At 43.9% G+C, this 13,395-nt stretch overlaps 1 protein-coding gene across 2 annotated transcripts in view; it reads right to left on the minus strand.

Moving 5' to 3' along the window:
* Window positions 1-4,444: 4,444 nt before the first annotated feature.
* FAM189A2 (family with sequence similarity 189 member A2) overlaps window positions 4,445-13,395 on the minus strand; it is an 81,265-nt gene continuing 72,314 nt past the window's right edge. For both annotated transcript variants that reach the window (XM_037798247.1, XM_037798246.1), the window contains 5 exons: window positions 12,695-12,824; window positions 12,441-12,519; window positions 10,662-10,814; window positions 8,131-8,423; window positions 4,445-5,363 (listed from right to left, as the gene is read on the minus strand). In XM_037798247.1, coding sequence (XP_037654175.1) covers window positions 5,160-5,363; window positions 8,131-8,423; window positions 10,662-10,814; window positions 12,441-12,519; window positions 12,695-12,824 — 859 coding nt within the window. In that variant the 3' untranslated portion in view covers window positions 4,445-5,159. The remainder of the gene's footprint in view (window positions 5,364-8,130; window positions 8,424-10,661; window positions 10,815-12,440; window positions 12,520-12,694; window positions 12,825-13,395) is intronic.

A 13,395-nucleotide genomic window follows, 5' to 3' on the forward strand; every position in this document is an offset into this window, starting at 1 on the left:
AGCTCCTGGCCTGCTACCTGGCACTCTGTAGCTCAATAAACACTTGTTGAATGAATGAGAGGATGAATGTTTCCTACACTGAAAAATGAACACATATGGTCTTCTGGCCCCAGATTCAGCTTCCCTTGCATGGACCCCATACAGGTTGCCAGCCCCTGGGAGGACCACCACATAAATAAAGATGTCCTTGTTGGGGTGCTCTCCCTCATTCCTTTCATTGTGCTCTTCTGCATCCCAAGTGTCCTGTGGGGAGGTGGAGATGTACTCCTTTGTTCTGCTTCCCTTCCCCAATTCTTCTGCCTGGAGGGCTGGCAGCAGCTAACTCTTTCTACTATCAGTTCTTCCTAAGCCTGAGGGCCTGACCAAAGCTGCAGACCTTTGAGATGTGGATTTCTCTGTGTGGGAGCCTCAGCTCACATGCAGCCTCAGAGATACATGCATAGAGAAGGGCCCTGTCCATCCCTTCTCCTTACAGTCCTCTTCATCACTGTCCCCAGAGCTTAGCACACAGCACGGGATCCAACGGAAGTGTGAAACTCAGTCTAGCATGGGGCCCCAGGATGGCATACTCAAAGTATGGGCAGCACACTGGGCTAAGAGCTGTCTGTTCTCAGAAAGCATTTTAAAATGCTAATTGGATGCTAGTGACTGTGAATCTAATCATTAGAATAGGAGTTTATATTTTGTGTATCTTTTTTATTACTATTATTTCATATTTCTGGTAAGTCAGTATTATATTTTTGGTCCATGATGGACTGGCGAGAAAATACTGGTCCTTCATCCTAAAGAGTCTGAGAAGCTCTGAGTGGATCCAGGAGCCAGAAGTGCTGGTCTTCGCAGTGCTCTGCTATAAGCTCTGAGCCTCATTCTTCATCTGCAAACTGAGGGGGGATAGTGAACGGACGTAGCCAGTTGGGCTGCTCAGCAAATGTCAGGTTCCTTTGGTAAACATGGGGACTCTCAGGCATTTAGGGGTCATATGATCCCTCCCCAAGCCTTCACTTTCAGGTGGCATGCTGCAATGAAAGCAAGTCTTTAACAATTCTGCCAGCCAGATACAAACGCTCATTAGCAAGTCTGCACAAGACAGTTACGCAAGCTTGGGGAAGGCCAGCTCACTGTCTTCAGACACTTGGACATGCAAAGCTGCTTAAAAGATTGAGGCAGAGGCCACAGCATCCTGAAGGAGCAGCTCTTGTCCTAGTACCACCTGGGAAAGTATCCTGAAGTGGTCACCAGATTTTTAATCCTCTGGTGCACAGGCAACCTTGACTGTGCAATATTTCTTTCTGACCAGCCACATATCTCAAGCATCACTGATCTCACCAATGAAAATTTATTTTAAACATACCTCACGTGGATTAATTAGCCCGGTGTAATCTTTTTTTCTTTTTCAAATTTTATTGTGGTAACATATATCACATAAAATTTCTCATTTTAATGATTTTTAAGCATACAGTTCAGGGGCATTAATTATATTTACAATGTTGTGCTACTATCACCACCATCCACTACCAAAACTTCTTCATCACCCAAAACAGAAACTCTGCCCCCACTAAACAGTAACTCCCCATTCCTCCCTCCCCACTGCCCCTGGTAGCCTCTAATCTACTTTTTTCTCCTATGAATTTGTTTATTCTAGATATCTCACATAAGTGAAATCACACAATATGTTCTTTTGTGTCCTGTTTATTACACTTAGTATAATGTTTTCAAGATTCATTCATGTAGAATGTTATCAGAACTTCATTCCTTTTTATAGCTGAGGAGTATTCCACTGTATAAATGTGCCACATTTATGTTGATCCATTCATCTGTGGATGGACACTTGGTTTGCTTTCACCTTTTGGCCATTGTGAATAATGCTGCTATGAACAATGGTGTACGAGTATGTGTTTGAGTCCCTGCTTTCAATTCTTTGGGGTATATAGCTAGGAGTGTAGTTGCTGGGTCAAATACTATCTGTGTTTTAACTTTTTGAAGAACCACAAGACTGTTTTCCACAGCAGCTGTATCACTTTACATTCCTACCACCAGCGTAATTTTGATAACCACATATGAAATGCTTAGTCACCAGCTCTGGACTGTGGATTCTTGATTAGGGTACTTCAAATGCAAAGTAACTGTCCTCTCAGTGCACTAAGTTAACACATGCAAATGTATATAACACCATTAACACTTGAGTATTTTAAAGAATATTACCACCCAGACAAACTAATGCGGAGGTGAGTTGCCTCCCGTGGTCAATACACTATACTACTTTAATATTCCTTTAAGTCTGAGAAAGAAACAAGACAGAACCCAGGTTTCTTATTTCACCAACACCTTCAGATCCTGAAATTCCACGGGACATTCCCCAGGCTGCAGGGTCCAGTCTATGAGGCTGCAACAGGTCCCCACTTCCTCCTCTGATAATGTGTCTCAGTGATGTCCCAGACTCTATGCCCCCCTTTCCTCGGATGGCTGCAGCCATCTCTCCGACAGTTCCCCGCTGGCTGGGAGCCAGAATGTCCACAACTTGCGGCTCCCCACCTCCCTGTCCTGAACTTCCAGGGTACGGAATGAGGCCTGCGATGGTGGCTGGGGGTGAGCGGAAAGGGATTCAGAAGGGGACATGGCACTTAAAGTCAATGCCTTCTCCCACCCCCACATCCTGGCGGGGGCTGGGGTGAGGGAGGGGGGAGGGGTTCGTATTGGTAGGATGAGAGCTCCCGGGCCTCACGCAGAGGAATAGCAGCAGCCCGACTGGGGGCAAACAAGGAGTTGAAAAGGAGCAGAGCAACTTCACTGGCCTTCGGGCCATCTAAGCAGAGTCAGAGGGCCGCTGAGGCGCGAGGCTTGTCACACCGTGTCAAGCTAGAACTCTCACAACCTCACAGAAACGGGAAATGCCAAACTGCTTCTACATGGAAGGTCGGGCCCTGAGGTGGTTTCTGGGGTGCCGGCTTGCATGGGTACTTCAGCCCTACCACTTACCTTCCGAGTGACCTTGGACAAGTTCAGGAACCTCATTTTCCTCAAAGGTGAAACGCGAGGATAAGAGCTGCCACCTCAGAGGCCGGAACGAGGACGAAATGAGAGCATGCGCCGTAGGGCCCTCCCCTTAGGGCCTTCGGCGAAGGATGACGCACGCACGCATGCACGTGGCCTCTTTGCTCCCCTCCGCTCACACAGGGAGCTAAAGTCTTCTCCACGCAACACGGTGAGCTTCTTAAACTGTAAATTAAATGTCACTTTTCTGTGACAAATTCATCAGTGGTGTCCCACTGTAAACCTAACGCCCAGCCCTTGAGGTTCCTGCCCACCTTAACTCCCTTACTTTCCGGACTGGCGCATGGTGGCTGTAGTTTCTCCCATCCTTGCACTGGTTCGCCCTCTGCCTGGAACCCCCTACCTGGACCCTCCAACTCGCAGCTCAAATGTCATGTCCTCACAGAAGACCTCTCTATCCACCCCCTTCTGTTTTATCCTTAAGATTTTTACTTGCCATTTTAACCATTTTTAAGTGCCACAGTTCAGTGGCATTAATTACATTTCACAATATTGTGCTACCACCATTACCATCATCCATTACCAAAACTTTTCCATCACTCCAAACAAAACATCTGTATCCAATGAGCAATTAATTCCCCATTCCTCCCCACCCACCACCCCAGTCCCCGGTAATCTCTAATCTACTTTCTCTTTCCATGAATTTGTTTATTCTAGATATTTCATATAGTTGGAATCACAAAATATCCGTTCTTTTGTGTCGTTTTTTTTCACTTAGCATAGTGATTTCAAGATTCATCGTGTTGTAGCATGTATCAGAACTTTTCATTTCTTTATGTGGCTGAATAATATTCCATTTTATGTATATACCACATTTTGTTTATGCATTCCTCTGTGGATGATTCTTCGGTTGGTTCCACCTTTTGGCTATTGTGAGTAACACTGCCATAAATGTTGGTGTACAAGTATCTATTTGAGTCCTTGTTTTCAGTTCTTTGGGGTATATACTTAGAAGTGAAATTGTTGGATCATAGTGTAACTCTAGGTCTAACTTTCTAAGGAACTCCCAAACTGTCTTCTATAGCAGCTGCACTATTTTACATCCCCACCAACAGTGCACGAGGGTTCCAATTTCTCCATATTCTTGCCAACACTTATTTTCTGTTATTTTAATAATAGCCTTCTAGTGTACGTGAAGTGGTATTCCCTTCCTTCTTAGCACTAATCTCCAATCTATAATTACTTTATTGATTGGTTGTTCATGGACCCCACTAGAACAGCAGCTCCATGGAGCCATTCAGCTGAAGCATTATGATCTACAGGGGTTGGGTACTTTGGAGATTAAACTAGTTTTTTGGGCCTGCTGGAACCTGACCACCACTGCTCCAAGTTCCAAACCCTATGTGAAGTAAGGCCTGGCTGCCTAAGCATAAACAAATGCTGCACACTGAGCCCAGAGAGCCAAAGTAAACATTTTTATTCTCAGTTCTGCCTTAGTCTCTAGTTTTGCAAGCATGAATAAATGGAATCAACAATATTTCTCTTCCTAAATGTCTTTCATTAAAATCTGCTGCTTACAAAGTTTCCTGTTTTTCCTAAGAGAGTGTATTTGAGGGTGACCTAAAATGAGGCTTCACTATTTCAGCCACATCAGGGATAATCATTTTGTTTCTGTGCCAACTCCTCTCTCACAGAGCCAAAGGTCCCAGGCAACTATATATAGCAGCCCAACAGATTTGTCCTTCTAGTCATGGAAAGAACTCACCAACAAAGACAGACATGAGGGGTGAGGTGGGTAAAGAATCAGCCCAGTTTCTACCCACACCAGGGCATGTGGGCCTCAGGAACGCTGGGAGACCTGGCAGTGGAAGGAGAAATCCCTGCCTTCACAGCCTCCAACACAGTGCATCCAAAAACCAAATGGGTCTGGAAGAACCCCTTCATTCACCCTTGAGTGCCCCCAGTCAGCAAAACTGGAAGCCAAAGAACAGGAACAAATATTCTCCAGAGTGCTGCCCTTTTTGAGGAGTTCCCAGTAGGGACCCCAACTCCCAGCCATGAAACTGCATGGAAGAGGACCCTTCCCCTTGGAGCAGCCTTCCACCTTCCAGGGCCATCTTTCTTCCTCCGTGCTCCTCAGGCTCACACAGGAAACTGGCCCTCCAGGTTCACAGCACTGTCTCTCGGATGACACCAATAAGGCTGTGTGGCCGTTCAGCCTCGGCTCGCCGGGGCCTCCTCTCGGCCCTTGGCCTCCCTGGCATGGCAAAGGTGCTCAGGTCTCCGCAGCTCCGCAGGTGCAGCAGGCCAGGCTGTCTCCGCGAGGGCAGCATGGGGGCCCGAGAAGTGCTGGGCTGCAAGGGGGCCATTATCTTTATAAAGGAGAATAAGGGGGAGGGAAGAGATTAAGCTCCATGAAATGTGGTCCTTAGACCTGACCCTTATATCCATGTATCTTAATGTTTAGTTGGTTTGAGAAAGATAAAAGGGTGTTTTCCCAAAGTGGAACCCACTTGAAATTCAAGAGATACTTTTAACATACCGCCTCTTTTCTAAAGTTCCTAAGAGTAATCAGGTTGGAAAAAAGCAGAAAGACTTCATTGTTGCAGAATTCCCCAAACTTTCTATTGTTTCAACCTTAGACCTGCCAGACTTAACTGATTTGCCTATTGCAATTTCCTACTTTATATTTAGCATTTTTTTCTATTCCCTTAGTTCCATTTTCTCTGTGGTCTAAGCCAGAGATTTTTTGCTGCACATTACCAAAGGACCTTGTCAGAAAGATGGATTCCCAGTTCCCACTCATGGCAATTCTGACAGTGAGTCTGGACTGGAGTTTCAGCCTCTATTTTTAACAAAAACCCCAGGGGATTCTGATGCACCTGAAAATTTAAGAACCCCTGGTCAGGGATTATGATCAGATAATGAGTTTATAAAATGTCAACCAAAAATCAAGTTACTTCTAATTGATACTTCTAATTGTCCTTCAATGAGCAACAACATAAGAACCAGGTCAACTACTTGGTAAAAGTTCCTAAGAATGGTTCTATTTCTAGATCTATTTGGAATATGCCATATACATAACTTTACATATATAATATCACTTGTTTGTAAAAACAGCAAAAATATGAGAAATTCCTCATCCAACTGGGATTTAAGAGGGGAGAACTGTGCCACGCATACAACTTTTTAAAATGGCACTATCAGGTGGTGTGATCTATAACACTGCTAGCATCTAGGGAAAAAACTGAGGAGCTTTATTACCACCTAACATCACAGAAAAATCTCATTCTCATGACTTTTTGTTTAGTTTGTTCCATTGTGAGCTTTCAAGGTCTTTAAAAAGTGTATCCCTACCCCCACTCCCCAAAGATGGGACATTACATTTTGCTAACCATCTATGTCTTTAAGGCCTGTCTTCTTTAAGAAGAAAATTTCAACATTCCTAGAAGTTGACTGTTGCACATAGTAAGCTGGGGCAAGTGTTTTGATAATGATGAAAATGAAAATGGATCTAAAACCTCATTCCAGTAATACTAAAGCGAAAATGTGCAAAGTTGGGTAGAGTCAGAAATAAAGAATGTCCTTCCCCTTGTCCTTGCCTCCTCCTGCTGGGCATTATGAGAAAATGCTGAGAAGAATTGAGGGTCTAGTCCTAGAAGGCCCCAACAGAAGGCCCAGAGTCTACCTTACAGTCTCAGCACCTGGTCTGGGGCATGAGGCTCTAACAAACATTTGTAATGACAGCATCTACTGAGCTATAAATGTTTGTTCTTTTTCCACAGAGCTATTTCCCAGGGAGTAAGATCTTGCAGAAAGTCCAGACCAACTGCCTGGTGGATGTTGCAGATCTTACCTCATCAGAGCCTGGCAGCCTTAGAGAAATGGCTCCCAGTGCCTGCTGCTGTTATCAGGATTGGGGCTGGACAGAAGGAAGGAGACAGGGTAGTAGACAAGGGACACCAGGAGGTCAGTGTCTCCCTATACAGGCTACTAAGTGGAGACAGACATAGGAGCACTGACTGTCCTCTCGTTTAGAATGCAAACATGAGGGTCAATGGCTGCTGTACCTCTTCATTTGATAAACAAGATTGCTCTTCTCCTCCCTTGGATCCCTTGAGGGTCTGAGAGAGAATTTGGCTCTTGGCTTCCATAACAAGAGGCCAGGAGATGGAAAAGGAGAACAGAAAGGAAAGTGAGAAGGGGATTTATTCAATCTGCCTTATAATTTTACCGAGGATCCTAGAGCTGGTAATTGCCATGAGAATCAGCCCATTTCAACTGAAGAAGTATTTGTTGGGTATTTAATGTATGCAAGCACAGTACCAGGCAACGTCCATGTACCACTGTTTACTGACACCTACAACACCCACCCCACACACCCATGGCAAAAGAGTAAACACCTAAAGGTAACAGTTATAAAAAAGAGGTGGGTAATTCAAACTGTGACCTAGTCCCACTTCTCAAAAGTATCAGAAAGAAATTCCATTCATTCAGAAACACTGATGTAGAGACCACATAGTCCAACCCTTCAGTTTAAAGATGAGAAACCTGAGATCCAAATGGATTATGTAACAGGCCTAATTTTATCTTTCCACTGGATGGCTTCTGTTTAGGGCTTGCCTTGAACTTCTTATTGATGAAAATGAAAAGGCATTTATTCCTCTTAAGTCCTACAGACTTACCTTGCCAAACACTTCACAGAAATATGAGGAGCTCCTAGACTCTTACCAACATTAAAATTCATGTATGTCATCATTTTCAAAAGCTGAAAAAACATGCCCTATCAAGGGAAACTTTCAAACTAGAAAAACAAATGTTTTTGCTGCATGGGTTCCACATCATCCAGATCTTTTGCTTTGATTCCTGATGTCCACCCTTCTTTTTCCAGGCATGCTTTCACATCCCAGAATAATTGGTTTCCTCTTTCCTTGAGCCAAGAAGGCTGCAGGGAAATCATCAAACCTGAAAGGAAAGTTCTCCACTTCCTTTCTCTCCCTCACTCGACCTCCTAACCCCATTTCCCTTAGAAGGCTGACCATGAACTTACTCTGCTTTGCACAGCAAATCGGAGAAACTGCAGAAGCTACTATGGAAATGCGTTCTCTGATTCATGCCCGATATTAATAATAAAACTACCTGTTCTAGGAAACTGGCACTTGTGATAGCTTCTTCCATGTGCTCCTCGTCAGACTTCAAAACGGATTTAATGTTCTCTACAAGTTCATGGATGTCTGGGGTCATACTGCAGGAGGACTGCTCCAGGAACCTCGCCACCAGCAGTTTGGTGTCGATGTAAGATCTGTAATCTATTAAAGACCGTGGCCTGGAGCGCAGAGCTCTTGGTCTCAAGCCTCTCCTCAAAGTTACTGCAGCCAGCTCCAGTCTTCCTTCAGTCTGAGTCGCAGCTTCACAGCTAAGCACGGGGATAGCTGTGGACAGAGACAAACAGCATTTACCCACAGGCCAAGCCCCTCTGGACACATGCGTCTACCTGAAACAGCACTGGCTCAGCACAAACTCAGCCTGGAACGCATCTGACAAATGCCAATAGCCATGCACATCTTGCCCTTCATTTTGCAGAAGGAAAGGGGGAAAAATACCAAACAACTATGAAACAAGCTTATTTCCTTAAGTATAGTTCCAATAGGACATGTCTCAAAACATTTTATTGTGTCACATAAAACACAACCCCTAAAGGAAAGACAGATGACAGAGAAAAGCATCCAGAAGGCAAACTACACAAAGCAACAATTTCATAGGGTGATGGCAACTAGATGGGGGCAAATGGGGCAAGCAGACAAAGCATGGTGGACCAATGAAAGAATGTTCAAAGGTGGGAGGATGAAGGAGCCACTTAAGGAGAGCAAAGGACTGAAGAAAGACAAGACTTGTGATGAAAACAATGCTCTGTTTACTTTGACTGTACCTTTATCCTAAACATCCTCAAGGGCACATTACCGACTTATATTATTGATGGTCACGCCATGGCCATGAGGTAGATCTATGCCTGACTATTACAGAAAGAGAAATTCAGGTGTAGAAAAATTAACTGTCATTCTGAAAGTCAATGAGGGCCTGAGAAATCCACCTCTTTAACTCCATTAAGTCCCAGGGCTACCTACAGCGGCAAGTGGATAAGGACCAGCAGAGGGTTACTGCACTGTAAAGTGGGTTATATAAAACTCAGCTCTGTCTTGCACGTGTCCATAAAACAGCCAGAGGCCTTCAGTGTACACAGCACTGCTGACTTCAGTCAATAAAGGCCTAATTAGCAGGAATTTAAATATTTGAGGAAGAGAGGAAACGAGGTGGAGTGGGAGGAAAGGTGGAAGAAGGAGAGCACTCCTTTTTCTCTGGAGGAACTCTAAACCGAAGCTTGAGGCCATCCTCCAAGGCTTCCATGTGCATGTTACAGAGATCAGTTCCGGGAACACTCACTAAAGACACCACGTGTGAGGACAGAGTCAGGGACTACGCTTGAAGGCAACCTGGTCCCTTCCACAGTAGAGGATTCAAACAGGTAAACACATGTGGTCCTTGACCCTGCAGTACTGCAGAATGGGAAAGTGTTGTGGAAAGATCTCCCAAGGCTGCACAGAGACCTAAGTTCCCATTGAAGCTGGCAGGTGGCCAGTTTGAGTCTTCCATGTGCTAGGCAGGGGATAAGAGACTGGTGTTGAAGTGGGTCCTGGGAATCTGGGAGGCCTGGCTGGTGGGCCTGCTGGGGTTGTAGAGGCACTATGCAGTCCTGGGCGGTGGGGCTCCCCTGGAGGCCACTGTAGAGACAAAAGGAGTTTTCTCTGGATCCCACACAGTCTAGAGCTGCAGCAAACAGTATGTGCTGTCAGAGGGATGGAACAGAAACTGCAAGGGCATGAGACAGAACCCAGGAAAGAGAAGGGTTAGAAGATTTGCAAAGTTTTATCTGGATAGGATTTTAGGAAAGCATAAGCCAGCTGCTAGAATAATTCTCAAAAACAAGCCCATGCTACTGGGATTATAGAAGATTTGTATTTTCTTCCTTTATTTCCTCTGTATTTTACAATTTTCTACAATGAAGAGATATGTGGAAGATGTTCAGGTATTCATATATTCAGAAAAATCCCAAATTATTCAAATACAAATTCAAAACTAAGAGGGAGAGAGATGGAGTATGTGAACATATTGGTTTCTTTCTGTCCAAAATTCTAAAAATTAGGTCAGAATTAAATAATTCAATCTACTCATACCCAGCAAAAAAAATAAATAAATAAATAACAAATGATTATAGAAGACAGGGGGAAAAAAAATAGACCTCTCTGACTTTTTCTTTCAGAGAGAAGGTTTATTCCCACAGGACTGTGAGCATCTAGGAATCCAAACTAGGTTTGCATGATTTTCTTTGTATAGTACCTAGCATGGTATCATGTGCAACCAAGTACTTTTGATGACAATGATTTAAAATTAAAACAGGAAAAATCTACTGGCCTTGGAGGACACAGCAGATGTATATTCCCAATGTGTTTGTGGAATATCTTGTTTTCCTAAGACCTTCCAAGACCTCTTAACCTCCTTCAAGATCCCTCTTAAAATGTGGGGTCTTGGGCTGGCCAGAACCACTCACTTTCACCTGCACCTTTAGGGAAATATGCAGAGTGCTCTGCAAAGAGCATTGGGGATAACATCACCTCTGTCTGCGAAATGATGGAGCATGGGGTCACTCTTTGATCTTGTCCTCAGAGGCTGGAAGGCTCTGTGGATCCTTGCAGGATGCACCAGGTTTGAGCTGGGAGTTGACATGGACGTGCTCTGTTCTCCGGGTGTGTTAGCAATGTCCTCACCTGATTATTTTTTAAAAGAGGAGAAACAAATGATTTTACCAGCTGCAGCCTTCACAATGTTGGGCAGGAAACACCTGTGAGACCAAACTGGTCAGGGTAATAGAAATAGTAACATTTGCTTTAGGTTGCTGGCCCAATAGATGTTTATTTCCCAGCACTATGGGAAAATCTGCCTCTCCAAACCACCCTTCCACATCTAAAACAAACAAAACATTTTAAAACCAGGAGCAAACTAAAACTATGCCAAGATTCATTTTTTCTAAAGGTGCTCAGAATCTTCTCCAATGAAGCATCCTGGTGCAGTGCTGAAAAGCTCCCAGCCACTTTTTAAAGTTTTGGACAATACAGGATGAGCTTTGGTAGGTGGAGGTAACAGTGGCACAGTGGGCTGTGGGCTGCAGAACAAATGCTGGTAGAGGAGATATCAGCATCGCCCAGGGAACTGACAGGTGGAGAAGCTCCTGTTGGGCCTGGTTCAAGAGTGAGTGCCCACTAACTGAGTCATTAAAACCACTCTGGGGTTGGATAACTTCTGCTCAGGAAAATAAAATCATGTCTTTGTGAGCCTGAGTTGTGATGTGGGGAACTTTTTTTTTTTAAAGGAAGAATTATAGACTTACTTAGGAAACAGAACACTGCTTTATAATCCTGTTGAAGATGGAAGGTGAACAGAAGAAAAGGAACCCATTCCAAGTGGTGCTGCTGAAAAATTACTTCCATCTAAAATAGCTCAAAGTTGATCCATTATTTATTACCATTTGCAATTTTGTCCTGGTGGACAATTTCTGGGTCATTTAAAACCTCCCAAAGAGAGAAGGCTATAAAAATGTTCCCTTAAATTACAAAAGTAAATGTAAAATTGACTCTAATATTTAATATACAACTGAAAATAAGAATTCACTAGATGTTAAGCCTCCTGAGAATAGTCTGGTTATTAATAAAAGATACTAAGGATATCTTTTTTCTCTGTTCACATATTATCTCCCACTTGTAAGCCTTAATAGTTGATAGTAGCAACCCAAGTGTCCACAAATGGATGAATGGATGACAAAAATGTGTGTGTGTGTGTGTGTAATGGGATATTATTCAGCCATAACAAGGAATGAAGTTCTGATACATTCTACAACATGGATAACCTTAAAGACATCATGTTGAGTGAAACAAGCCAGACTCAAAAGAACAAACATTGTATGATTCCACGTATATGCAATAACTAGAATATGCAAATTCATAGAGGCAGAAAGTAGAGTACAGGTTACCAGGGGCTGGGGGAAGGGGACATGGAGAGTTATTGCTTAATGGGTACAAAATTTCTGTTTGGGGTGATGGAAAAGCTTTGGTAATGGATGGTGGTGTTGGTAGCACAATATTGTGAATATAATTCCACTGAACTGTATACTTGAAAAGTGGTTAAAATGGGAAACAAGATTTAAAAAAAAAAAAAAAGGTTTAAATCTATACTTGATAGTATTTTTGCACCTGGAAGGAAGGCTGTAGCTTGAACCATTTGCTCCAGGAATGTCTGACCTCCAACAAAATACCATACAGATCGTTTCAGCACATTTTAGTCTTCTGAAAAGATGGAACAATTCTCATGAGTTCATGCACTGATAACGTATGTATTACCTTGAGTCGCTTGTGTACAGATGGGTTCCAACGGGCCCATGGCAGCTTCTGATCCTTCTGTAATTTGGAATGAAGATCCCTGCACCACAGGAAAAAAGAGAGCTGTTTTGTCCACATTCAATTCAACCCTCAACTAGGCTCCCACGAATGCCTTAAAAAGAGAACTGCAGAACATATCTCCCAATGTTGTCAGTGAGGTGGCCGCTTGTCCTACTTGCGGTCAGCCTCCTGAGGAGCAGCAAAGTGGACAGTACCTGCTCCTGGCCCGTCTGGCTCACCACGGCTTCATACGGAGGGGGTGGGTCCAGAGGACAGAACACTTCCACACCTTTGATTCGGGCTCCGTAGATGTGGGGGAGAGGAATGACATCAGGACCAACCATCCTAGGAAAAGCAATCAGCATGAGAAAATGCATTCTACAGACCGTCGCCTGATCAAAGTGGCTCCTGGGTGCCGTCCTTTGCCTCTGGAAGGTGATCCACTGACTGTGAGAAAAACCACTAGCCCCCTCCACGCCAGTCTCCCAGCCAGGAGAGGGAGAAGAATCAAAGCTGCTAATCTGGTGGCATGCCCAGGGTTCCTTAGGCAAAGGACAACGTGTAAACGCAATACCATCATTCCCTTTCAAATTCACTAGTCAAAAAGCAAATAATAGTCCACAGAGTCAGAAAGCAGATGAGTAGCTGCCGGGGCTGAGGGAGGGGGGAATGGGGAGTGATTGCTAATGGGTACACGGGACGATGAAAATGTTTTGGCAATAGACAGTGGTGATGGTTGCATGATATTGTGAATGTGCTAAATGCCCCTAAGGTATACATTTTAAAATGGTCAATTTGTGTTATGTGAATTTCACTTCAATTTAAAAAAAGAAAAAAGAAAAAACTAGGGGTTTGGGAAAAACTTATTATTTCTTACATCAGTACATGACAAAAGTTTCTTGCCTGGGTTTCTCTA

This window comes from Choloepus didactylus, chromosome 10, assembly GCF_015220235.1.
Source record: "Choloepus didactylus isolate mChoDid1 chromosome 10, mChoDid1.pri, whole genome shotgun sequence".
In the NCBI taxonomy this organism is placed as follows: Eukaryota; Metazoa; Chordata; class Mammalia; order Pilosa; family Megalonychidae; genus Choloepus; species Choloepus didactylus.